The sequence below is a fragment of the Rattus rattus genome, chromosome 14 (assembly GCF_011064425.1).
Source record: "Rattus rattus isolate New Zealand chromosome 14, Rrattus_CSIRO_v1, whole genome shotgun sequence".
Classification (NCBI taxonomy): Eukaryota; Metazoa; Chordata; class Mammalia; order Rodentia; family Muridae; genus Rattus; species Rattus rattus.
This window is the reverse complement of record NC_046167.1, coordinates 62,375,274-62,403,041: the sequence shown is the minus strand read 5'-3', so window position 1 is coordinate 62,403,041 and position 27,768 is coordinate 62,375,274. Positions and strand designations below refer to the sequence as shown.

Genomic DNA, 27,768 nt, shown 5'->3' with positions numbered 1-27,768 from the left:
CCGTAAGTTATTCCATATTCTTTAAGATAAGACATCCAAGAGAGGTAAATACCGCAAAGAGAAGGGAAAGAAGCCCCTAGCCAGGGCATCTCTGGGAGGAACATCCTTATGCAGTAGCCACCAACTATAAAGGGTAGTTTCACTTCTGTAAAAAATGCGTACAAAAAATAAGTAAGAGGGTTTGGGATTTAAATTCTCTATTTCTGTCTTTCCCAAGATGCAAAGGTATGATCGGGATAATTCCCATCTTTTCAAACAATTTGATTACAATTTTTTCCTTTCCAGTAACTAACCAAAATATCAGATCCAAAATACTCAAATCAAATAACATGGAAGACCTTGACAGCTTCTTCCAGATAAAACACATTTGCTGTTGCTTAGCAGATTGTCTGCTAGAGGCTTGGAGGGTATCTTTAGATTTTTTCCGAAGTTCAGCTCACCAGCCACAAAACCACTTCTCCTGTCAGTGCCCTGCATCTGTTTTCCAGGATCTTCTCCTCTTTCCATGGGGCAATTAAGAAATCCTTTCAGTTTCATGGGGAGCAAGGGCTTCAGGAAGAGTTACCCCACAGGGTCCGGGAAAATGAAACCTGAACGTAAGAAGCCATACAGCAGAATTAGGAGGTGCAAGTTAGCAAAACAAGCAACAACTACAGCCAATAACATACAACTAATGGTGTTTAAAGTTTTTAGTAGACTTTTTTCTTTTGATAGGATCTCACTATGTAACCTTGGCTAGCCTGGAACTTGTGTAGACCAGGCTAGCGTTGAACTCACAGAGATCAGCCAGTCTCTGCCTCGCAAATGCCAGGGTTAAAAATGTGTGTGGTGGTTTGAATATTCTTGGCCTAGGGAGTGGCACTATTAGGAGGTGTGGCCTTGTTGGAGGAAGTGTGTCACTGTGGGGGTGGGCTTTGAGACCTTCCTCCCAACCACATGAGAGCCAATAGCTGCCTTTGGAACAAGAGGTAGAACTCTCAGCTCCTCCAGAGCCATTCCTGCCTGGACACTGCCATGCTTCTCATCAGAATGATAACCTCTGAACCTGTAAGCCAGCCCCAAATAAATGCTGTCCTTTATAAGAGTTGCTGTGGTCATGATGTCTCTTCACAGCAGAAGAACCCTAACTAAGACAGTGTGCTCCACCAAACCTGGCTTTCTTGGACTTCTTTAAGTCAAGTTCTGACAGTACAAAATGTAGCACATCACAGACAACCGTCTGAAGTCTGTATGTTGTGAGACCTTGAATCTAACAGATGAAGGAGGCATGATTGCAGTGCATTTTGTCAATGTAATGCCAAATTCATAATTGAAATAATATGTGTCTATATTTATATACAAAGACATAGATGGATAGAAAGATATCCTATGTACATGGATTGGAAGAATTAATGCTGTTAAAATATCCATACTACAATTCTTATTCCAATTCCAATGTCGTTTTTCATAGAGATAGATAAAACAACCCCAAAACTCATAGGCCTCACAAACCCCAATAACTGATAAGCTCTCGAGCATAAAGAATGACGGTAGAGTCTTTGCAGGGGACGAGCTCCTTGCAACAGGTATAAAGTGATAGAAATTAAAACAGCATAAAGACAGACACATCAACCAGCATTACCGAATATAGTCCAGAAATAAATCTGTAAGTCCATGGTCGAGTGACTTCACAAATCCACCAGTGATACGAAGGAAAAGGGAGGTCTTTCCAATACATGGTATAGGGAAATCGGACATCCATATGCTGAGAAGTGACACTGGACCCTCGTCTCACTCAATATACAAAACGCAATTCAAAACTACTAGAAGAAAACGGAGGAAGGAAAACTCCACAACACTGGTGGTGACTTGAAAAGGGTTGCCCCGGGGCTGGGGATTTAGCTCAGTGGTAGAGCGCTTGCCTAGGAAGCGCAAGGCCCTGGGTTCAGTCCCCAGCTCCGAAAATAAGAACCAAAAGAAAAAAAGAAAAGGGTTGGCCCGCACAGACTCCTGTGTTTGAAAACTTGGCCGGTGGGGTGTGGCTCTCTTAGGAGATGTGGCCTCATCGGAGTCAGTGTTGCCTTGTTGGAGGAAGTGTGTCACTGTGGATGTGGGCTTTGGGGTCTCAATGCTCAAGCTCTGCCCAGTATGGAATTCCAGAGCTTCCTCCTGGGCGCCTGCTGAACACAATCCCCTTCTGCGCTTGCAAATCAAGTCATAGAGCTCTCAGCTCCCCCCTGCACCATGTCTGCCTGCAGGCTGTCAGGCTTCCTGCCATGACATAATGGACTGAACCTCTGAACCTGTAAGCCAGCCCAATTAAGTGTTGCCCATTATAAGAGTTGCCTTGGTCATGGTGTCTCTTCACCACAATAAACTAAGACAACTCTTCAAGGCAATGGACTTCTAGATTTGAGTCTCAAAACGCGGGCCACAAAAGCAAAAGTATACAGATGAGATTATATAAAGTTAACATCAGCCTGGAGAGTAACCCAGTGGTTGAACTCTGCTGTGCTAGCCTGGGCTACATCCCTGACGCTGGATGGAGAATAAGCCACCACTAGCACATGAGATGGGCTGTATTTTAGATAGACTTGGTGAGCATTGCCTATAACCCTGGTACTTAGGAAGCTAAGGCAGGAGAATCATGAGTTTGAGGCCAGCCTGGGCTACATAGGAAACTAAAATAAGATACATATTTTGGGCCAAAGAGTTAGTTCACCGTTAGACAACTTGTCTAGCAATGCACAGGTTCTGAGTTCAATCCCCAGCACCATAAAGTAAAATAGGAAATAAACCAGGGGTCTAGAGAGATGGCCCCACAGCTGAGAGCACGAGCTGCTCTTGCCGAAGACTAGGGCTCATCTCCCAGCACCCACACTTTGCAGCTCACAACCTCCTGTCATGCCAGCTCCGAGAGATCCAAAACCTCTGGCTTCCACGGGCATCTATCTGCATGTGTACACACACACACACACACACACACATACACACTTAAAACAAAGGAGTTCCTGTCAAGAGCCCACGGGCCACTTGTTAAAGCAAAAACAGCTACCTCCAGCTGTCAGTGCTGGTTCAGGAGTCTGGGTGTCTACCCTGTTTTATTCATAAGGGTTGGGGTGATCTGGATCTTCGGGAAGATTAAGGGGACCCCAGGAGAGTTATGGGAATGAGGAAAGGTGGGCTCCTATTAGCCAATTCCATCTCAAATGGAAGGCCTGTGTGCTAACCAAAAACAGCGAAGGTAAAGCTAATGGGCATTCATTTGTGCTTCATAAGGATATAGATAATGAAATATATATATATGTATACATATCATATATAATATATACATATTTTTTTAAAGATTTATTTTTGTATGTGAGTACACTGTAGCTGTCTTCAGACACACCAGAAGAGGGCATCAGATCCCATTACAGATGGTTGTGAGCCACCATGTGGTTGCTGGGAATTGAACTCAGGATCTCTGGAAGAGCAGTCGGTGCTCTTAACCCGAGCCATCTCTCCGGCCCTAATATATACATATGTAAAATTCAAGGCATACATTTGTCCTTTTTCTTTACACTTCTCTTAAGTAAACTTTCAGATTAAGAGACCAATAGGTACCCAGCTACACAGGCAAAGAAGGCCTAGTTGCCTACTCGCGATGGCACTGCCAGGGGCACATTCGACTATCTCGTCAAATGTGGCTATGGGACTTAAAGCAAGGGCTCTTCAACCCCTCGATGAGCAACTGCTTACTCATTGGTTTTCAGGCGAATTACTCAGACGTCTAGCCTCCACCAGCAATTAGTATTCAGCAGCGAGTACATTTCCTCACCATGTGCCAATGACTGACTTTGTTAGCCCTAATCACCTCTCCTGGACTCTCCCTCTGACCATCCCTGCAGCCATGTGGACACCCTGGCGGTCCCCACACGACCCAGTGTGCAACTATCTTGGGCCTTTCTATCAGGTAGTCCCAGAATCTGGAAAGTTCTTTCAGTGTGTGTGTGTGTGTGTGTGTGTGTGTGTGTGTGTGTGTGTGTGTGTGTTAATCTCTTCGGGCTTACCCAGAGGACCCCAAATCCTAATGCCTGTCTGTCCCTACACCCAGCCGTGCCGATGCTCTCCTTGCTGCCTCCGCACCCCAGAAGCTGGATAACGTACTCACACACATATCACTTACTGCACACCTGGACCGCCAGCATCTAATCTTCACAGGGTAGCTTTGGATTTGGGGTACTGATCTAGCCTATCCTTGGGACTAAAGCAGTGTCTGGTACACCGCAGCGTACCTCAGTTAAGGTCTAAAGATGAGGCAACCTGGTGGCTGAGGGCACTGAGGGGTCCAAGTGCTAAAAGGCCCCAAGCAGAGCTGTGGTGAGCACGTGTACACCATCTCTATCCATGTCAGCCATATGCAAATCTGATGTTGCCGGACCCCCGGGGTTCAGTCAGACAAAACAATGAAGAAATCAGGAAATGCCCCGCATTTTCTGTAACAGCACTCACCCAAGAAAGCCATTCTGATGGGGAAGTGGCGCCTGTCACCTACATGTAAAGGCTGTTACTGCATCTAGTTGAAAACCATAAAGTCTAGAGAAGGAAAATGAGACTGCCAATGGGAAAAAGGAAAGCTCTATGGGAAACTCCCGTGTAGTGAAACACAGTCTGCAGTTAATGGCATTTTGTTCTTTTATAAAAGTCAAGTACAAAGACACAACTCTCTTTTTTGCCTGCATTCTCCTCTCTGGCCTCCATGGAAATCAGAGCTGCACAGTGTATTGGGATGGCGTCCCCCCAAGCCCACCCTCCACTTCCCATCACCCAGCTTGGTTGTTCCCGTACCTGAATTTGTTGGTGGCCGGGGTAGTTTCCATGTTAAACTCAGCCACCGGGACGCCCCTGGAAGCCACCTCAGGGGCAAACATGGCAGCTGGGTAGACCACAGAGGACGTTCCCACCTACAAAGCAAGGGGACAGTGACTGTGGTGAGAGGAACGGAAACACCAGGGAAACTTGCTCAGGCAGGCCTGGGAATGGAGGTGTGATGAAAGGTGCGCTAGATGACAGGGGGTGCAGTGTGGAGACAAGTGTTACCTGTCACTGGGAGTGGGCAAGAACAAGAACACAGAAGGACAGTTACACAAATGGACAGAGATCAAAGAAATGGCCCAAGGGACATGATGACTCAAGGGTCACTTTTCTTCTGGCCTTTGAAGTTGTGCGAATGATCCATGTTCTTTTTCTAAGGTGGGAAATAGTCACCTTTAACCTTTGACATGCAGTCACCTTTAACCTTTGACATGCACAAACCCTCCCTAGGAATGCAAAGGCCAGAACACATTTTGAAAAGTGGGTTTCCTCACTAATAACTGATCTGGCCACAGAGGATGTGTGCAACATGGGATATGTGCAGTAAATGCAGGATGGAAACAGACCCACCCCAAAGGTTCTCTGCTCTTAAAGACACACTAAGGAAACTGTGACGTCTGTGTGCATTTTCCAGGTGATTTCCCATTCAGGGAATGTGTCCTAAGGAAACTGCTTGAGGGACATGCTAGGAGCCCCATCTTCATCAAATGCCAAAATGTGAAACAGGTGGGTACAGGGTACATGCCTGTAATCCTAGCATGTGGGAGGTAGAGGCAGGAGGATGAAGAATTCAAGTCTGGGTTTTAGTTATGTAGTGATGTAATACCCTACTGGGCTACATTTGCTGCTATTCATAAAAACAGCCTGAAATAACCCAAATAGCCTCCAATAGAATTTTCTCACGATATGATCTGTGTACCAGAAAAATCATGCAGTAAACTAAAAGATGTGGCAGCTTTGGATATGTTGACATGGAATAGTGGAATATGTTAATTATATAAATAAAGCAGTCACAAGACAGAGCGTGTTATGTATTTTACACACACACACACATACACAAACACAGACACACACACATACACACACATACACAAACACAGACACACACACATACACACACACATACACATACACATACACACACACACACACAGTGGGGTTTAGATCAGATGTTGCCAACTTTTTTTTTTTTTTACAAAAAGAGCCAGACAGTTAAACTGTAAATTGTTAGGCTCTTTAAGCCTTCTAGACTCTGCCTCCAGGACTCAACTCTCATACTGTGGGACAAGAGTAGCCACAATCAATGTGTGGAAAGGCACAACTATTCTAACACAACTATTCACACAAAGCTACAAATCGCGCTAATCCAGAGGCTGCAGTTCACTCACCGCCGCTCTAGAAGATCGAACGGCTGCTGGTGATTATTTCCGGATGGTATAACGTGGTGATTGCTATTTCCTTCTTATGCTTTGATCCTTTCATATTTTATCAGTGATGTTTAATAATAAGTGTGCATCATAGTTAAAATCTAGGCCAGGGCCAGCGAGACGGCTTGGCAGGTGGAGGAGTTTGCTGTAAAAGTCTGGCAACCTCGGATCTGTCCTTAGAAACCATGTAAAGGTGGAAGGAGAGAGCTGACTCTACGAGTCTGTCCTCTGACCTCCACAGCTGCGTGTGGCACATTAACACGCAATCATCATGCGTACACGTATGATAGATTAATAAAGAACATCTGATGCTCCCCAGAAGACATGTATGTTAGAATATTACATCAATAAATGTATACCGCTCTAAAAAAAAAAGCGTGTTCCTTTTGTTTTGTTTTTGTGGGGGATGCTCAGAGGATGGTCGTACATAGTTTCATGTTTTAAGATCAGTTCTCGGGGCTGGAGAGAAGGCTCAGTGGTTACAGTTGCTGCTCTTCCAGGTGACCCAGGTTTAGTTCCCAACACCCGTGCCAGGTGGCTCACAATTATTTGTGACTCCCGTGTTCCAAAGCCCAGGCCTCCGAGGACGCTGACCTTATGTGCACATGCCCACGAGCAGATACCCACACCTAAACATAATTAAACATAATAAAACAAGTCTTTTTAAAAGATGAGCTCTTATTGCTTCTTGGTTTTTCTCCAGGACACTATAGACTTCCCACACATGCCTTTCAGAGAGGGAGGGAGGGAGTAAAGAAGAAATGGAGGAAGAGGGGGTGGAAGGACAAGAAAGAAGGGAGGAAGATGGAAACCAGACACTCCACCCGAGTCTTCCCAGGGCCTGAAGGCTGGGGGCACCCGTGACCTACCACTAGACACAGGTCACAGCGGGCGAGCTCTTTGTCCACCTCTTTCATAATGGCAGGATCCAGGTTTTCTCCAAACCACACCACGTGAGGTCGCAGCAAGCCTCCACATCCTGCCTCCTCGCACCTGGAAGAGCGTCATCCTTAGATTATCACTGGGGTCCGGACTATCCAGGATCCCGGGAACACTAGGCTGCCACGCAGGCCAGTGAATGGGAACTTGCCGGGACGTGGGCACCGAGGTGACTCTTCTCTAGAGCTCTTACCTTGTCTTCATTCCCTGAGCTGTGTAGACACTGTTTCAACTAAGCTTGACCTTGCTAAAAGCTTGTTTCTCCCCCGGTTACCGCACTTGCTGGCGCAGACGCACTCCCGATGGCCAGACCAGAGCACAGGGCTGCCCTTAACACGAGGACCACCTCTTTCCACCAATGACCTCCATTTGCTTTCTCAGCTCTCTTGTTTTTTGAGCCTGGTCTACAGCCATGTGCTCTGTGCCTAGATCCTCTCTCTCCTCTACCTTGTTCTACCTCTCCTTTAAACCTGGGCTCTGCAGGCGGTAAACAGGTGGTAAAGCAGGAGTTTACCAACAGGCTGACTCCCCAAATTCTTTTTGACTTTTTGCTCCTAGGCTGGCTAAATTGCCCCGGCTGACCTTGAATACTCTTGTGGGGCAGGCCAGCCATGAACTTGTGATCCTCCTGCCTCTACCTTTGAAACAGCAGGGATTACAAGCCTGGGCCATCGGGATAGCTTTGAAAATCTCACTTCTTGGCCAGGTGGTAGTGGCGCATGTCTTTAGTCCCAGCACTCCGGAGGCAGAGGCTGGCAGATCTCTGTGAGTTGGAGGCCAGCCTGGCCTACAGAGTGAGTTCTAGGACAGCCAGGGCTACAAAGAGAAACCCTGCCTGGAACTCACTCCCCTAAAAAAGAAAAAAGAAAAGGGTCTGTGGTTAAAATAAACCAAAGAAGTATCAGTGGAGTGTATGTACGCTGTAGAGAGCAGCGATGCAGGGTTGGAGTGATCTCTGAGTGAAGAAGAGCCCACACCCCAGCCAGCCTAGTGGCTCACAACCATCTGTGACTCAAGCTTAAGATCAAATGCCTCTGACCTCCAAGGGCACTGCGTCTCAGGTATACAGACCCACATACTGGCACATGTGCATAGACATAGTTTTAAAATCGAAACCTTGTTTTATTTATTTATTTTGTTGTTGTCGTTGTTGTTGTTTTGTTTTGTTTTGGCAGGGGCATGGGGGACGCTGGTTTTTAGCTCCGGCTATCCTGGAACTCACAGAGGTCTGCTTGCCTTGTTTTGTGCATGTGCACACGTGTGCTGAGGCTCTGGCCTGTGTATGTGGAGCTAAGAGGTCAGCTAGGCCATCTGCCCCTATTGCCTTCCATATGATCTGTCGAGATCGGGTCTCTCATTGAACCTGGAAGTTGCTGGTATGGCTAGACCGGCTGCCCAGCAAGCCCCAAGGATGTGTGTTGGCATTGGGTTTTAGGTACCATGGCAATGCCAAGCGCTTCTGGGAGTCTTGAGAATCCACACTGAGGTTCTCTTGCTTACCTAGCAAGCATTGTAGCACCCATCATCTTCCAGGCCCTGAGGAACTCTCTTTGGAAGCACTGCTCCACTGTCTGGTTTTGAAAAACCCACAATTTAAAAATCTAATGTACTTTATAACATACAAAAACTATATCTTAATTATTTTAGACGTATTTATTCTATGTGTATGAGTGTTCTGACTGCCTTTATCTATGTGCACCAGGAGCACGCAGTGCCCTCAAGGCCAGAAGAGAGCATCAGATCCCTCGGAAATGGGGTTACAGGCAGTTGTGAGCTATCATGAGGGTGCTAGGAATTGAACCCAGGTCCTCTCGATCGCAGCCAGTGCTCTTAACCACTGAGCCATCTCTCCAGCCCCATTTATCTATTTATTTATTTTTAGTTCTGTAATTTCACCTTTGCAAGACCTCTGTCACCTCCTTAGTCTTGGCCTGGGAGACATACTGAGGAAGAAGAAGAGAGCTACTTACTAATTCTACTATAAATGGTCTATGATGGTAATTATAGGGTGAGTCCAGTGCACAGATCACCTTCTGTCACGTAACTGCTTCAGAAACTTCCCAGACCCCGCAGGGATCTGTCAGGACTCAGAGATCAAAGTCAGACAGGGCATTTGTAGCTGCTCGGGCACCTGAGGCACAAAGATCACTTGAGCCTGGGAGCTTGAGACGAGCTTGGGTAACATAGCAAAACTGACTCTCTAAAAAGGACCTGGAAGATGTTTCATCTTTTGTCCTTTCGACCTTGCACTAAGAGGTCAGGGGTCATTGCTACACTGAAAAGGCATCTCCCTAAACCAAAAGAAAGTTAAGATTTTGATTTTTACATTTTTTTTTTTACATTTTTTAAACTTTATGGACATTGGTGCTCTGCCTGCATGTATGTCTGTATGAGGGTGTCAGATCCCCTGGAACTGGAATTAGGATAGTTGCAAGCTGCCATGTGTGGTCTGGGACTCGAACACTTGGAAGAACAGCCAGTGTTCCTAACCACTGAGCCATCTCTCCTGCCCTTCTTTCCTCCAATCCTGAACACCAGATAGACAACAGATTTTTACCTACCGGGGAAGTTTATGGACTGGGATTCTGGACTCTTGAGCATCTGGGTCTGGGGCCCTGGGGTAAATAGAATGAAAGAGAATGAATGCTAATGGTAAGATCAAGGCACAGAGGGAGAACACAACATGGTCCTTTGTGCATTTGCCTGGCAGCATGAGGTACGAAGCTTGCTCATGTGTGCTGACTTATTAGGATTAGCCCGCAATACTGACTATTGGCTTTGTTTCATAGGGAATTTGTGTAGGGGAGTCTGAGTGGGAAAATTTGATGCTTCTCCAATGACATCATGTTAAGATTTTGCTTGTGTATTGCTCTGAGATGGTCCAGAAGATATTTTGTTTCCAGTACTTTAAGTTGACTCCTAAATTTTCCAAATTATAATCAATAATACACATCCATCATAATAATGTTAGGAAACTCCCTATGATATGAAGGAGAAATAAAAATTCCCCACAGTCTCCCATTCCTCAGTCACAGTTAATCTTTTCCTGTGTTTCTTGTGGTCTTTGCACTAATATCCAGATATGTGGAGACAGTGTTAACTTATGTGAATAAGACTTTGGAATCACAGCTCAGCAAACAACTCGACACCTTACAGTTTTTTACTTAGCACAGCAAATGAGTCAAGTATTTCTTTCATCAAATATCTGTACCATGCCTGGTCTTACACTTCAGAAATAGCCACTGGAAAAACAAAAAAGAAAGAAAAATATCCACTGGAACCTTCAGTGAGCATCCAATATCCTCATGGTCATGTTTGATTCTAGGAGAAAGGACATTTATTCTGATATAATTACCCTTTTCCCAGTAAGGCTGGACAAATCGGACTCTTGTAGTTCTCAGCAACATTGCCACACGAGGTACACCGAGTTTTAAATAAGGTTCCTGAAAGAAAGGACACGTGTCAAGCAAGTTCAGAGCTTAGTATCGTCGGAGCAAAGCCTCCATGTCTGAGAGGCCAGACAATAAATGTCATCCAATGTTCATTTTTATGGTTAGGTCCACCCTGGGAATCATGGGGAATATAAAAACGCGCTGTCTTAGTCACTGTTCTATGGCTGTGACGAGATCAAGCAAGTCCTAGAACAGAAAGAATTTACTTGTGGGCTTGCTTACAGTTTCAGAGGGCTATTCTATTATTGTCATGGTGGGAGCACGGTGGGGGCATGGCAGCACTCATGGCATTAGAGTGGATCCACAGGCCGAGATCCACACTGGCCTAATACAGGCTTTTAAGACCTTAAAACCCAGCCCTAGTAATACATTTCCTCCAACAAGGACACACCTCCCAATTCTCCTCAAATAGTGCCAATCCTTGATGACTAAGAGTTCAAATATATGGGCCTCTGGGCGCCATTTTTATTCAAACCACCACATATGCACTGCTATTTAACCAACCAAAAAACAGATGCCTTCAAGGAAGGACATCATGACCTAGAGGGAAAATAACCATGTGGCTAAACACCATGCAGCTGACCCGGAGTGATGCCCGGATGCAACTGGAGTGGTCCAGGGGGAAGCAACTGCTCGACCTGAAGCTAAGGGTCTGGGTTACTAAGCGCTTAATTACAAAAGGTCAGTGGTCTGGGGAGACAGTGCCGCTGTCCAAGGTTTAGGCTCACGCCTAAAAGGTCAATCGTTCGTTCTGAGCGTCCCAAAATCTTACCTTTGGTTTAATAGAACTCGAATCTCTTCTGGCAAAGAAACTCAGTAAGTGAGCAATTAACAAGAAAGACCTGCCAGTAAGGGCCACCATTTGCACTGCTCTGTGGTGGCCACAGTTCGGTTGCTGCCTGCACAGGGTGCTGAGGTACACACTCACCACAGTACACGACAGTTGCAGTGTGCCTACTCGGCCTTCTTTAGGGACCATCTCCCCTCTACCCCAGGCTGAGCAGATGGCGCTAACCATCGCATGACAAACATGAGCTCGTCTTCAGGCTCCTGACTAGCACGTTCAGGGTGTCTCTCTGGCAGTGCGTGCGACCCCAGTGGAGCACCCCAGCGGTATAATTTTCTGAGGGGCTGGCTGGGGCGGTTTAGCTTGACTGTCATCTCGATACACTTTATAGTCGCCTAGCACGTACACCTCTGGGCATGTCTGTGAAGATGTTTCCAAAGAAGTTTAGCTGAGGGAAGTCCAGGCTGGAGAGATGGCTCAGTGGTTAGGAGCACTTAGTGGTTTTTTTTGTTTTTTTTTTTGGTTCTTTTTTTCGGAGCTGGGGACCGAACCCAGGGCCTTGCACTTCCTAGGCAAGCGCTCTACCACTGAGCTAAATCCCCAACCCAACATTTGGTGTTCTTGCAGAGGATGTAAGCTCGATTCTCGGCACCCACATGGTGGTGCATACGTTTCCATAACTAATGCTCCACAGGATCCCAACACCCTCTTCTGGACTCCAGAAGCACCAGACACACACAGGGGGTGTGGCATGCATGCAAGCAAAATACCCACACACATCAAATAAACATCTCCTTCAGATCTTGGCCCCAATATGACCAAAATAAGAAGAAACAGCAGTGGAGACAAAAAGGGGCCACAGGTGTGTGCAGCCAATGCACTGCACATACATAGGCCAGTGCATGCCCAAGGACAAGGCGGTTGTCACTCAGACAAAGCAGACGTGGTTTATTTGAGCTCACGGCTTAGGATGGCACAGTTAGCGTGGGTTTAGTTTGGCTGACAGTGTGAGGGTCTGGTCATATCACTTCTGTGCCCAAGAAGGCACAAACATCAGGGGCTTTCAGAAGCGAGTGTCCTCAAGACCTGCGTGCTGTGTGAGCTGAGCCATTCACATCCAAGTGGCTAGGAGTTAACCTCATGAACCCTACAAGGACCAAACACTTTCACACAACTTAGATCTGTTGGTACTGACCCACAAACTCCACCGAAAGCCCATCAGAAGAGTTGGCTTTAGAAAGACAGAAGGAAAACAATCGGGGAGGAAAAAATAAAACAAAATAAAAATAAAACTTTTTAAATTAAAAAGAGGGAGGAAGACGTACCTTAAATACAAGGGGCAGCATCCTAGATATGGGGTTATGGACAGAATAAAAGGAGAGTTCAGGGGTGGTGGCGCATCCCTTTCCTCTAGCACTCAAGAGGCAGAAGCAGGTGCTTCTCCGAGTTCGAGGCTAGCCTGGTCTACAGGGTGAGATCCAGGGACGCAGAGGGTAGCACAAGAGAAGCTCTGAGGTTCAACCCTCTCTGCCTCTCGGGCACAGAAGTGATATAACCAGACACCCACATTGTGAGCAAAAATAAACCCACACTTACTGTGTCACCCTAAACTGTGGGTTCACGTAACCCATCTTTCTATGAAGGCAATTGGCCACAGTGACAAAAAATGAACTATTTCAGGGATTATTTTTTTTTTTTAAAGACAGGCATTGCTATGTTGCTCAGTTTGGTTCCAACTCTAGACTCTCACCATCCCCCTGCCTCAGTATCCCACTTCTCTGAGACTGTAGCTTATGCATGTTAAAATCATAATTGAATTTAATGAAATGAGGGTGCTTTCTTTACTTTTACCTCAGGAAAAAGTTCTTCTCATCATCTGTAATAGAACCCCCACCACCACCACCACCAATACGCTCATGTGACCTTTTGTAACTTTTCAAAGAACCCTGTAAGGCAGACGCATTAGCCATGTGTTGTTGGAAAATGGCTCATGTGTTGTTGACGTTGCAGGGAAATAAGCAGAGACATGTGACAAATGACAGCCAGCCAGCAGAGTTAAGTGTTGACCGGTGTGGTGGTTTGAATAGGTATGGCCCCCATAGACTCAGACGTTTGAAAGCTCGGCCTAAGGGGAGTGGCGCTATTAGGAGGTGTGGCCTTGTTGGAGGAAGTGCCTCACTGTGGCGGGTGGGCTTTGAGGTTTCCTGTGCTCAAGTTATACCTAGGGTAGTTCACAGTTGCTTCTTCTCCCTGCTGATCAAGATGTAGAACTCTCGGCTCCTCCAGCGCCATGTCTGCCTGCGTGTTTCCCGCCATGATGATAATGGACTGAACCTCTGAAACTGTAAGCCAGTCCCAATGAAACGTTTTCCTTTATAAGAATTGCAATGAAACCCTAACTAAGACAACCAGAGAAGATATTTCTGTGTCAGATGACCGTAAGCTGGCTGAGCGTAGCACTCCATTGTACCTGTACAGAATAGACAACATGAGAGGACTGTTTCTCCGCCTGTACACGAGGAACCATTCCCTGGGTTTGTAGACATTGAAGCTAATGGTCTTGAATGGAAATCCACAGAGTAAAGAAGCCAGAGGGATGCAAGACAAACTTCATGGACGCTATAACAACATAGTGGGCTTCATGGATGCTATAACAACATGGTGGGCTTCATGGATGCTATAACAACATGGTGGGCTTCATGGATGCTATAACAACATGGTGTGCTTCATGGATGCTATAACAACATGGTGGGCTTCATGGATGCTATAACAACATGGTGGGCTTCATGGATGCTATAACAACATGGTGGGCTTCATGGATGCTATAACAACATGGTGGGCTTCATGGATGCTATAACAACATGGTGGGCTTCATGGATGCTATAACAACATGGTGGGCTTCATGGATGCTATAACTACATGGTGGGCTTCATGGATGCTATAACAACATGATGGGCTTGTTGCAGAACAGGATGACTTCATTGGCAAATTCCCTACTGAGGACAAGGGATAAGTAAATGCCCCAGGATGCTGAAGTCACCTCTGGCCATGTCCAGCCCTGCTGAAACCACAGTGATGCTAGCACCCATGCCAGTCTGCTTCCCTCCATGGACATCTGTGTCAAGCACAGCCTCCTCCCATAGACACCCCAGGAATAGGGGCTTGTGGTTGTGTAGGCAGCACATCTCCATTGGATGGTGGAACACCAATACTACCCCATCTGCGGCGGGGGCCGTGGGAGAAATGTGGGTTTGTTTTGGTATGTCCAGGTAAGGCCTATCTAACTGAACCCAGGGGTGTTGACACTATTGGTCTGAGTCCATTCTCCAACTACCAAGTTGCAGGAGACAAATGAGCTGTGCCGATGGGCAAGGTGTCCCTTGTTACCAACTGTTTGGGTGCTCTTGGGCAACGCTGTGTCCCCGAGGGAAGTGTCACAGCATTTGGGGGAAGGACAGGTGTCTAGCAGAGTGGACAAGCTGTGTCTTAAAGTCTTAGTTTCCTCACCGTGGATTTCCAGCAGGTTCTTGGTGCCAGCCTTTCGATGTAACTCATCAATGTTCTGGGTGATGACCACAACCCGTCTGCCCTGGTCACGCAGCCGGGCTTCACACTGGGCAATGGCCAGGTGCCCAGGGTTGGGTTCCTTGTCCCGCATGACCTCCCTCCGGTAGTGGTAAAACTCCCACACCTGTGCGGGGTTGTCAGCAAAGGCCAGAGGACTCGCCAGGCGCTGAGGGGAGAGAGGCAGAGGTCAGTGAGGGACCTGTGGGGGTGGAAATGAGCAGCAGTAGGCCAGGCTAGACTGCATAGCACCGGCTTAGATCCCAGCCCTGGGACCAACAGGTCACTCTTAACTTTCCTACTGATGAGACAGAAGCAACACGACCCCCTCGCTGAGCTCACAAGTTATGAACAGCAGGTCAAGCGACATGGTAGGGAAGGATCTGGGGTTGGAATTTACTCCCATGGAGCTCTGAGAAATAGGAAATCTATTTCATTGTGTGGGATCTCCAAGAAAATCATGAAATGAAAAATGCCGCAGTAAAATACGTTGGGTACAGGAAGGAGCTCAGACATACAACTACACACATACATGCACAGACACACATACCTGCACACACAACTAAAAACACAGCACATATAAGCACACAGCACACAACTATATACATCTATACAACTACACACATGTGCATGCATATATACAGAGCTACAACCGTATGGGTATTCATATTTATATATACACAATTATACGCACACACATAGTTACATGTATTTATGCTAAAACTACATGTAGTATTTACATACACACAACTGCATGCATATATACAGCTACATGTATATAAGTATACATAAGCTACATACATATGCATGCATAGTCATAAGTACACATAAACATACAGTTGTGCATATTTACATGTAAATCAGACACATACACACATATACAATTATATGCATGTAGCCACATACAAACTACATATGTATACACACTTAGACACAATTATACAATATATTCAGCTATATACATATGGCTACATATACTTAGAGGTACACATGTATACATGCATACAACTAAACATAAACATGAATTTATGTTACATGTATTTATATATGAACAAATATATACACACATGCATGCAACTATATGGATATATGTTCAATCTACACACAAATCACATGCATGTATGTAATATAAAAGCTACATACACACACACACACACACACACACACACACACACACACACGACACATGACTGCATTGCTACAACATGGCCAGCAAGGGAGAGCTCCCAGGAGCCCGTAGAAAATCCAATTAGAGACTACAAATTAGGCAGACTCCCGCCCCCAGGGCCCGTCCCAGGAAGAGGTTCCCCTCTGGAACCTCAGGGGTCTCTGCTTTCACTTTGGGGCAGGGCAAGGCATGTCCCTGCTTTAGATCTCTGGCTGTCACATACTCTGTCAGCGCCCCCCCCCCGTGTATGCTTGTGTGTGTGTGTGTGTGTGTGTGTGTGTGTGTGTGTGTGTGTTTGTGTGTTACTTCACTTTCCTGTCCCTTCAGGACATACAATTCTTTGTCTGTCCCATGAAATGAACTCGGCGGTACCCCTGGATGATCACCCCTCACCCAAGACACCCATAACACATACTCATGCTTACAAAGAGCTATATGTACTTACAAACTACATATATAAATGCATACACACAGAGCCATACACATATATGAGCCATACTGCACACACACGCACACATGCGCATAAGAACAATATGTATTAACAGAATGCAAAAATATCTGGACTTAAGACACTCTCCCTCTTCTGAGACAGACGGTTCGTCCCTGTGGCAGAGGCACATAGCACAGCTGTCCCGGTTGGAAGCTGACAGGAAGTGCACAAGGAAACTGTTAACAGTCACGGAAATGTCCCATATCCTGCCTGTGTCACCTCAGGTCCTTATTGAACTGTACAGACAACCAACTTAGACTGGGTTCATTCCAGTCTATGTTACTGTTGAAAACAAACACATCAAAGATGCCCCCCGCCCACAAGCACCCCCAACCTGTGCAGTAACCTGGGAACTGTAAGCACCTAAAAGGGCCCTCGGGGCAGACTTGGAATCAGATATGCCCTCTGACCTCTCACCTTACTGGCAAACTCTTGAGCTTCCTCTGACACTGGAGCAGCCACATCCACCCCGGCCCCCAGCACTTTCTGCCCCCAGCTGCTGTTCCCCAGGGATGCCTCTGGGGACCTTCTTTCTTCCTGGACTCTAGGGGCTGCCTACTCCCTTCTCCCCTCCTAGGCCTGAGGAAGGCCAGAGCATCTCACAATTTCACCCGCTTCAACCTTTGGGAGAAGGAAAGGTCAGTGCGTGTGCTCTGCGAGCGAGTTCTGCAGGCCTCGCTCGCACTAAGGTGGTTCATTTTGTCTTCATCTAACCAACCAAAACATATGAAGCCCACATCCTGTGCCAGCCTTCTGGGGCTGGGAGCTTCACAATGGACACAACACACGAAGTTCGCTGCTCTCTAAAACTAGGGATTTCCAGGATGAGAAAGAGGTCTAGGCAGTTTGGGTTCAAGCCCAGGACCCAAACCCCACATTTGGCTGCCCCCGAGCTGTAACTCCAGCTGCAGTAGACATAACGTCTTCCTCTATCCTCAGAGGGTACGAGTGTATGTACCACCCCCACCCACACGCACACAACTAAAAATAGAAACAAAATAAACATTTAAAACTGAGGATTTTCGCTTAACTGAGGAAACGGTGCTATCGTTTGGATCTGCAGTGTCTTCTAAAGGCCCGGTTGTTAGAGGTATGGCTGCCCGGTTGGCACAAGTGAAAAGCTGTGAGCCTTGAGAAGCGGGGTCTAATGGGAGAGCTCAGGTCACTGGGGATAATGCAAGCACTGCGAGAGGCTCTTGCCGCTTCATCCATTTTCTTTGGTTCGAAGCCGTGAGGGGACTAGCCTTATCTGCTCTGTGTTTCCCCATGCTCCCAGCCATGATGTGTTTTCTCATCATGGGGTCCCAAAGCCACAGGGCCAATGGAACATGGAGGAAAACTCCCAAAACTCTGAGTTAAAATCAACCTTTTCTCTTTACAAGTGGAACAACTCAGATATCTGTTAAAGCAACAGAGAGGGCTCATAGATGTATAGTTGGTGGATATGTGCATATAGTGTGTATAGATGTATACATGTGCATATATATGTGTGTGTATATATGTATGCATATAGTTTATAAGTACCTATAGCTCTGTGTGTATATGTATGTATGTATATAGTTTATAAGTACCCATAGCTCTGTGTGTATGTATGTATGTATGTATATAGTTTATAAGTACCTATAGCTCTGTGTGTGTGTATATATGTACATAGTTTATAAGTACCTATAGCTCTGTGTGTGTGTATATATGTACATAGTTTATAAGTACCTATAGCTCTGTGTGTGTGTATATATATGTATGTATGTATGTATGTATATAGTTTATAAGTACCCACAGCTCTGTGTGTGTGTATGTATGTATGTGTATAGTTTATAAGTACCCATAGCTCTGTGTGTGTGTGTGTATATATGTACATAGTTTATAAGTACCTATAGCTCTGTGTGTGTGTGTATATATGTATGTATGTATGTATATAGTTTATAAGTACCCATAGCTCTGTGTGTGTGTATGTATGTATGTATGTGTATAGTTTATAAGTACCCATAGCTCTGTGTGTGTGTATGTATGTATGTATGTGTATAGTTTATAAGTACCCATAGCTCTGTGTGTATGTATGTATGTATATAGTTTATATGTACCTATAGCTCTCTGTGTGTGTGTATGTGTATGTATGTATGTATGTATATAGTTTATATGTACCTATAGCTCTCTGTGTGTGTGTATATGTGTATGTATGTATGTATGTATATAGTTTATAAGTACCTATAGCTCCGTGTGTGTGTGTGTGTGTGTGTGTGTGTGTGTGTGTGTGTGTGTAGCTGTATATATGTGTGTAGTGGCTAGTTATTTATTGACCTGCCACAGCTAGAGTCATCTGAGAAGAAAGATCAATTGAGCAAAGGCCTCCATCAGATTGGCCTATAGGTAGTCTGTAGGACATTTTCCTGATTAATAATTGATATGGAAGAGTCCAGCCCACTTGGGGTAGTGGCGGCCCTGGGCCGTTGGTACTGGGTGACATCTGAAGCAGCATCCCCATGGCCTCTGGATCACTTCCTGTCGCCAGGTTCCTGCCTTAGGCTCCGGTTTTGCCTTACCTCAGTGATGAACTGTGACCTGAGAGTTATGAGAGGAAATGAACCCTTTCCTTCCTCAAGTTGCACCATCGTCTTTATCACTGCAATAGAAACCTAACCAGGATAATATATAACACAGAAGTGTCCTAACATAACCATGGTGTTGATGACACAACTTTATCCATCTGCTGAAACTCACTGAACTGTACACTAAAAATGGGCACATTTGACTGTGTCTATTTTAACAAAAGATGAGTAATAAAACAGCAAACTAACCAAGCAGGGCTGCAGAGACAACCCAGTGGTTAAGAACACTTGCTTCTGTATCGGAGAACCCAAGTTCCATTCTCAGCATCCACACTGGATGGCTCGCAACTGCCTTTACCTCTAGCTTCAGGGCATCCAGTGCCCTCTTCTGGCTTCCTTGGGAACCCACACATAATGTGCATATACCCACACACAGATACACACACATACACATAAAGAAAATAAAATAAAAATAAAGCTTTATAGTAATAAGTCCATTCAACCCCATGGAATTTATGTTGTCATTTTCTTCGTGTAATTGTTTAAACACTAAGCTCTAAGCTTTCAATAAAATTCACAGTTTTATGATGTTTAATACTTAATTCCAATTATCTTTAGATATTTATATCTACATTTTGAACTGTGGTAACCAAGGTTTTATGATTGTACCTTAAGGCCATTCCTAAAGAACTGAATTGTAAAAAAAAGAAAGGAAGAAAGAAAAAGAAAAGAAAGAAAGAGAAGAAGAAAAGATACAATCTTTTCACATCTAGAAGGTAAAGAACGTCTCTTGCTCAGCTGTGAGATCCTGCAGATCCAACCTTCCCCAGGAGGGAAGGAGGGACCCCAAAGCCTTAGGTGGTGAACGGGAGGCAAACAAAAGGTCACATTTCCTAGACAAAAAACTTGAAAGACCTTGAAGACCCAACCTCAGAGTATAAAGGGAGAGAACAATTGCTGTGAGGGGAGACTGACCACCTAGCTAGAAAGGTGCTCCCTCTGGAGCTGCCTGCAAGCCATGTAGAGAAGCTCTGGGGTCCTATGCACCATGGACACAGTTCTGGGGTCACATGGGTTGAGGTAAGCTTTCTAGAGATGCAGCCGATTTTGAGTTATCCTGTTCCTTGTAAGTAACCCCTCATCCATAGTCCCGTTAGCGACTACAATAAAAGACTCACTACATCACCATGGACGGTGGGGTGCAATCATTACTATATGGTCTGTCAGGGGTTCCCTTTCTGGTGTGTGTGTGTGTATGTGTGTGTGTGTGTGTGTGTGTTTCATACGCATAAGTATGTGATTTTATACACTTATGCAGCAGAAGTATTCAGAAGCCAGAGGAGGACACTGTTGCTCTCTGCCTTCTTGCCTTGAGACAGTCTCTCAGTGAACTAGAAGCTTCCTGTTTAGTTCAGGCAAGCTTTCAGGAGCTTGTGTCCCCTTCGCAGTGCTGGGAAGCATACGGAGCTGTGCCCAGCTCTTTCTATGGATGCTGGGATTCAGACCGAGGTCCTCACGCTTGATGCTCGCACAGCAGATGCTCTCCCGCACTACACCCATCTCCCTGGCCCCAGATTTGCTACTATAGTCGTTCATCGTAGATAGTGTGTTGAGGGCAAAACCAAGGGGACAGAGTGGTCACTGCCCATCTCAAACACTGTCCCTGTGCTTCTGTATGGACGCTCGATCAAACTCCATAAGGGTGTCATTCAGAAAAGCCTGTGGTATTCTGGAAGCATTACCAACCTGAGCTTGCCATTTTCTCCAATAGCCTCCGGTTCCTGTGAATGTTGGAACCCCACTCTCCGCACTAACACCAGCCCCCGAGATGATGACTATGTGCTTTGCGTTCGCAAAACACTTCCGAAAATCTGCCATATCTAAACAGAAAATAAAACCCGTGTCAATCCAGGGTACCAACTGGGCATTTATATTCCACATCACCGGTGTATGAACCTTGACACTGAAAAACAGTATACTGTACCCTACTCCAGTAGGGGCCGAAAGACCGTTCAGCTAATGAGAGCACTTGTTGCTTTTGCAGAGGACAGGGGTTCAGCTCCCAGCATCTGTAACTCCAGACCCGGGAGATCTGGTGCCTTCTTCTGATCTCCGTGGCCACCAGGAGATCATGCAGGCAAACACTCACACCCATTAAATAAATAAATCTTAAAAAAAAAAAAAAAGATTTTGGCTATTCCAATGAAAAGCATTCCTCAGGGCTGCTGGGATGACTCAGAGGAAGGGCACTTGCCACCACGCCATGACCTGAGTTCAATCTCTGGAGCCACGTGGTGGTAGGAGACCGGATTGCTACAAGTTGCCTCCTTCTGACCTCTACACACGCCATGACACACACATGTCCCTGTCCCTTAAATAAATAAATAAATAAATAAATAAATAAATAAATAAATAAATAAATACAGGCTTGCACACTTGATGGGTGGGTGCATGGCAGCCTCTCAAGGAAATGAGAGCTTTGGGCACACATGGGCACAGCATCTCAGCTACACCTCAGATACCTCTTTGTGGCCTAATATACTTAGTCTCTCTATACACATTCTATAGAAGTTCCCTGGGCTGCACGGTGTGCACGGCCCATTCTTAAACTTAAAAGGGTTCAAGGGTCCAAACTTCTTGTGGAAAGTCAAGACAAAGCCTTTGTGTTTGTGACCAAGCTGAACAGAGGCCCACTAGGTACCAAATACCTAAATTCCCCCTCCTATTCACATGCCCCTGTGAAAATCATGCCAAAGTTTTCTCGGCACCATGGCCAACGTAGACATGGATAAGGATGACTTACTGGAACTTGGACGAGCCATGATGAGGCAGATCTTACTCTGTGGGGAGGCTGAAGGCTTCAGTCCACAACACAGCTGGGAGATGAGACGGCCGGGAGCCACCGGGAGCAGTCGCATAGGTTTTTGTTACTTCCCTGGGCAGGCTGTTGAAAAGTTAAAAAGCGCATAGAAACAATCACAAAACATTCGCATACGGCGTGCCTTAGTCTCCCTTCAGGTGTTGTACATGTACATATGTACAAACACGTGCTAGTCGACTCAAGGTGACTGGTCGTATGTGGAAAATCTCATACGTATACTCGCCACCAGCAGAACGCTGTTAGTCCAGCCCAGTTCAAACACACCGTGTAATGTGAGATCTATGTTAGAGTGAAGTATCAAACATGTCACAATTTCTAATTTTATTTTGTGTTTTGAGAGTCTGGTTATATATTTCAGGGAAGCGTCGAATAATGTTCCTCCCACTGCAGACTCCCAAAGCTGGAGATGACAACCTGTATGCCGCCCTGCTGGCAATTTTAAGCTTTTGGGGATGGGTGAAACCCAGGGCTTTGATTGTCCCGGGCACCAGGACCTACTACACTCCAGACCCTTATCTTGTGATTTATTGAACATGGAACTAAAAAGGAAACCTTGCACCAATGGAGCTAAAAACCCCTGAGTGAGGTCATAGGTTAAGGTAACCAAGGGACTGACTGTATGGCTAATACCCTAAACATGGGGGACTCTAGAAGAGAGGGAGTTCAAGGTCATCCTCAGGGAGGTCAGAAAGAACCAGTCTCAACAAACCAAACCAAACAAACAAACAAAAAGCCACCACCACAAAAACAAGACAAAATGAAGAAAGAGAAAATAAAAGGATTCCTTTCACTGACGTGGTTGGCAACAGAATTCTGATAGACATTTAGCCTGCTTGTTTTTGTTTATCCTCTGGACTGAGACTTGCAGCTCTCCTCAGCTGGACTGCCTACCTGCAGTAGCCTCTGAGAGCCTGAGGGATGTGAAGCCTCCACCTCCACCCCAGACCAGAGTCAGACACAAGGCCAAGCCCAGAGGCACTGGGTTATCTGTTTTGTTGGTTTTTCAAGACAGGGTTTTTCTCTGTGTAGCCCTGGCTGTCCTGGAACTTGCTCTGTAGACCAGGTTGGCCTCGATCTCTGACTCTTAGCCGTCTGCCTTCCTCTGCCTCCCAAATGCTGGGGGTTAAAGGTGTGTGCTTCCACACACCATCATCACTGAGGAGAGGGGGGATAGAAATGGCCCGCCAGGCAGCCTCGCCAAACTCTGGTCACCTGAGTTTGATCTCCATGGTAGAGCAAGGGAACTGACTCCTCCTTTAGCTGTCCCCTGACCTTCACAGTGTGCTGTGGTGTGAACACTCACCCCCATACACAGAACTGTTCTTTAGAAAATTTAAATAAGTTAGCAATAGAGAAGGGTAACCAAAAATGGCCCCTGGCCTCCGCATGCCCAGGTACATTTGTGCGTGCACACTTATACACGCACGACTATGTATATATACATACATTTGTTCACATACATGACAATTTTTGTAGAATTCGTGGTTGTATTTCCATGCCATTCCAGAATAGATAAAGCCTATCTCTGTGATCACAAGACGTGGCAACTTCATCTGCCTCCCACGGATGACTCAACAGGAAGGGTAAAGTTTTGTTTCTGTGTGGTTTTTCCTCCCACGAAACATTATGTAATTGTCGCAGGGTGCTTGATCACACCGCGAACCCCCGAGATTGTGTTATTTGCTGGAAAACCCGGTTTTTACTTGCGATACGGCTCAGCCTTAGCACACACCTTTAATCCAAGCATTTTCTGCTTGATTATTGTAAACAGGATTAAATAAAGTCAACCGAAGGTCAAGAGGCGGAACAAGCAACCGGTTGACAGGAAGTGAATATAATATTATTTAAGGAAAAAAAAAACAGAGTAAGGCTGAGTCAAGAGGATAGAGAGACGCACACAGGAAGTAGAAGGGAAGGACATTGAGTTTGAAGGAGAGAATTTGAGTCATCATGAGAAAGGGGCATTCCTGAAGGGACTTCAGCTGAGAAGCCCTTCTCTGTCTCGCTGGGCTTGCAGGGTTTCACCCCAGCCTCCGGCTCCCATATCTTCATTGGTAAAATAGAATGATTGAGGTTTTGTTTAAAAAAACAAAACAAAACATGTAATTAGGGCTGGAGAGACAGCTCAGAGGTTGAGAGCACTGACTGCTCTTCCAAAGGTCCTGAGTTCAATTCCCAGCAACCGCTTGGTGGCTCACAACCATCTGTAACGGGATCTGGTACCCTCTTCTGGCAGGCAGGCCTGTATGCAGGCTGAACACTGCATACATAATAAATATTTTTTAAAACTAGGTAATTACTAGAAATAGCACCCAAACCCAGTTGAAGGGGACTATTTCCAGAATAACCAACAAAACTCATTACACAGTTAGCAAGGTTACGAAGGGTGAAACTTGGAAGCTGTCTCCAGTGGGACACACACCTGAAAATGGACCCTGCCTGAGACGTCTAGTAAAATGTGAATATCTGTCAGTTAGACGTGTAGTTACACTAGTAGGTAAGGCACCTGTAAATGTCCTAATTCAGATCACTGTACTTCAGTTAGGTAAGAAGTAACGTTAGTGAGGAGTGAGTGAAAAATACTTAGGAGGTCCTACTATGTTCACATTATTTCTGGAAGCCTTAAACTCCTTCAAAATTAGAGTTGCTTTACACAAAATAAGCAAATAAAAACATAATGCTAATGGGAGATGGCTCGGCATATGATATTCTTGCCCAAGGATTCCTGAATCGGGGAATGCAGAAGGAGATTGACACAGGTGCTCACTCTGTACCTCAAACTGGCTTGGGACTCAGCAGCAATCCAGGCTGGCCTGGAACTCACGGCAGTTCTCCTGTCTAAACTTCCCAGTTGCTGGGATAACACATGTGAGCCACCAAGCCCAGGCTCCACTGTTGTTTGCCTCGCACAATATAAACATCAATGACACGAGGATTAAAGACTTAGACATACCACCTGTAGGTGGTGCTATGTGGAAAATGAGAAGATGGAAGCTCTAGGACATTGCTTGGGCTATGGTTTCTTAGCTAGGACCCCAAACACAGGGAATCAAAGCAGAAACAAGCAGGGTGGTAAAGGAATCAGTCGTTTACACAGTGGGAAAAAATATTTCAAATTATACATCTGATAAATGCTAATGTCTAAAATATATGGAGGGGGTTAGAGAGCTGGCTCAGCAGTTAAGAGCACAGACTGCTCTTCCAGGGACCAGAGTTTGATTCCTAGCATTCGTTTGGTGGTTCATAACCATCTGTTACTGTAATTCTAGGGAACCCAACACCCTGTTCTAGCCTCCTGAGACATTGGACATACATAGTTTGTAGAAATATATGTTTTAATCTCAGAAAATGTTAAATAACTTAAATAAAATAAAATATATGGAGATATAATATATATTTTATATATATTATATAATTATAATACATTATATAAATATAATATATAAATTATATAAATTTATATATTATATATATAATTTTATATAATATATAAAATATTTATAATATATTTATATATAATATATTTTATATATAAAAATATATATGAGATGACTCAAGGATAAAGGCATTTACCACAGCCTGAAGACCTGAGTTCAATCCCAAGAGTCAAATGTTAGAAGGAGAGAACCAATTCCTGCAAGATGTCCTCTGACCTCCACACGTGTGCCATGCCATGATCCTGTATGTATATACACACACACACAGTATACACAGTTTACACACACAGAATACATACACACAGTATAAACATGCACACACACATACACACACAGTATACAGTTTACACACACAGAACCCACACAGAATACATACACACAGTATACACATGCACACACACACACACACACACACACACACACACACACACACACGGTGCAAGAAAGCCATTTAATTTTAGAACCCTAAATTAAGCAGCAGGGCACCTGAATGGGTATTTCTCAAAGGAAGACATCGGGACAATGGAATTAAGCCACAATGAACTATCGCCACAAATCTACTGGAAGTGGCTGTTGTGAAAAAGACAAAAGCTAACGTTAACAAAGGGTGTGGATGAAAAGGAACTGTGACGGGCTGGAGAGATGGCTCAGCGGTTAAGCCTGCTCTTCTAGAGAACCTGAGTTCAAGTCCCAGCAACCACAGGGTGGCTCACAACCAACTATAATGGGATCCGATGCCCTCTTCTGGTGTGTCTGAAGATGGTGACAGTGTATTCACATATATAAATAAATAAATCTTTTTTTTTTAAAGTCCAAGAAAAGGAACTGCGTCAGTTAGCATAACTGTGTCAGTTAGCATAGCCATTTTGATAAACAATATGGAGATCTCTCAAAAACTTCAAACCAGAATTAGCATGTGCTCTAGCAAGCCCCCTCCCTCCTGGCTTGTTCTGAAGGGATTGAAGATCGATGTGGGCAGGAGGCATCTGCGCTCCGATGTTAATTTTGGCGTCACCCACACGGAAGCAATCTAGATGTTAACCAACAGAAGAAGAGGCAAGTGTAGCAATGCAGTATCAGAAGAACGGGTTCTATCATTTGGGTGACCCTGCTAGCATAAGTGAACAAAGCTAAGCTAAGCACAGCAGGGCAGCGGTACCGATTTCACAGGAGGAGCAGATAAAGGTCACCGAAGCAAAGAGCAATGATGGTCAACAGAGGCTGGGTGTGGGGAACAAGATGGAGTCATGGGGATGTCTGTCAAAGGGCACGGACCCTGGGCTGGAGAGAATAAGATTGACTGAGGTTTTGCAGGGCACAGCAACCATAGTTGATAATGAAGCGATATGTGTACATTTCAAAACTTAAAAACGAGTGGACTAGAAAGGTTCTTGCTAAAACATTGCGAGATGACAGACATGTTAGTTAGCTTGGCTCTCTCTTCATATATATAATATATGCGTATATTAAAACACCCCATTGCGGCCCAGAAATATACACAATCAACTGAAACGCAGTAGTCATGGGACAGAAGACAAGGCAACTGGACTGCAGGAAAGCTCACAGGCCTTCCGTAATGGCTTTTAGGACACCACAAATGAGATCAGTACCCCAGTAGCCCCAGGCCCTGACGCCGACCCGCTCAACTCACATCTGCTCCTGTCAGGGGTATCTAACCCTGCCATCTAACCCTAAAGAAGGGTACAGCCCAGGACCCAGCTGATCACTTCTCGAACACCTGTGTGCCCAGCCTCCAGCCCCCACCCTATGAGGGTTTTCGGCCTACCTCGCTCCTATCTCCCATCTGGAAAACTGCGCCACTCCCACCCCACCCCCACCCCACCCCCACCCCACCCCCACCCCACCCCACCCCCCACGCAGAACTTTGCGGCGCCATCCTCCCGGCTCCTGGCTTGATTTTGACCTTTCCCCCTCCCTCTGGTGCCAAGATCATCAAATCCTGCCGGCTCTACCTTCAGGCTGTGTCGCGATCTTACCCCTTCGGCACTCCCACCCCCACTACTACAACCGGCCCTTGTCACCTTAGCCAAAGTGCCCTTCCTTCCGGTCACTGCCTTCCCGGGCCCAGCAGCTCTCTTGGCTTTCTCTCCTACGCGTAGCCCATCCAGCCGCCCACAAGGTCGCTGCGGTACCCACCCGCACCCAGACGCGCATGCGCGGGATGCGGCGCGCGGAGCCGTGACAAAGCTGGGAGCCCGAACAGGGCGGGAGACGCACCCG

At 45.7% G+C, this 27,768-nt stretch overlaps 1 protein-coding gene across 1 annotated transcript; it reads right to left on the bottom strand.

The window, feature by feature from the left end:
• Positions 1–180: 180 nt before the first annotated feature.
• Sirt5 (sirtuin 5) lies at positions 181–27,768 on the bottom strand. The gene is made up of 9 exons (XM_032884501.1): positions 27,570–27,768; positions 22,013–22,153; positions 20,956–21,089; positions 14,949–15,174; positions 10,558–10,645; positions 9,764–9,817; positions 7,133–7,256; positions 4,810–4,925; positions 181–590 (listed from the first exon to the last, which is right to left on the bottom strand). The coding sequence occupies exons 2-9, from the start codon at positions 22,125–22,127 to the stop codon at positions 515–517; spliced, it is 933 nt and encodes a 310-aa protein (XP_032740392.1). The 5' UTR covers positions 22,128–22,153; positions 27,570–27,768; the 3' UTR covers positions 181–514.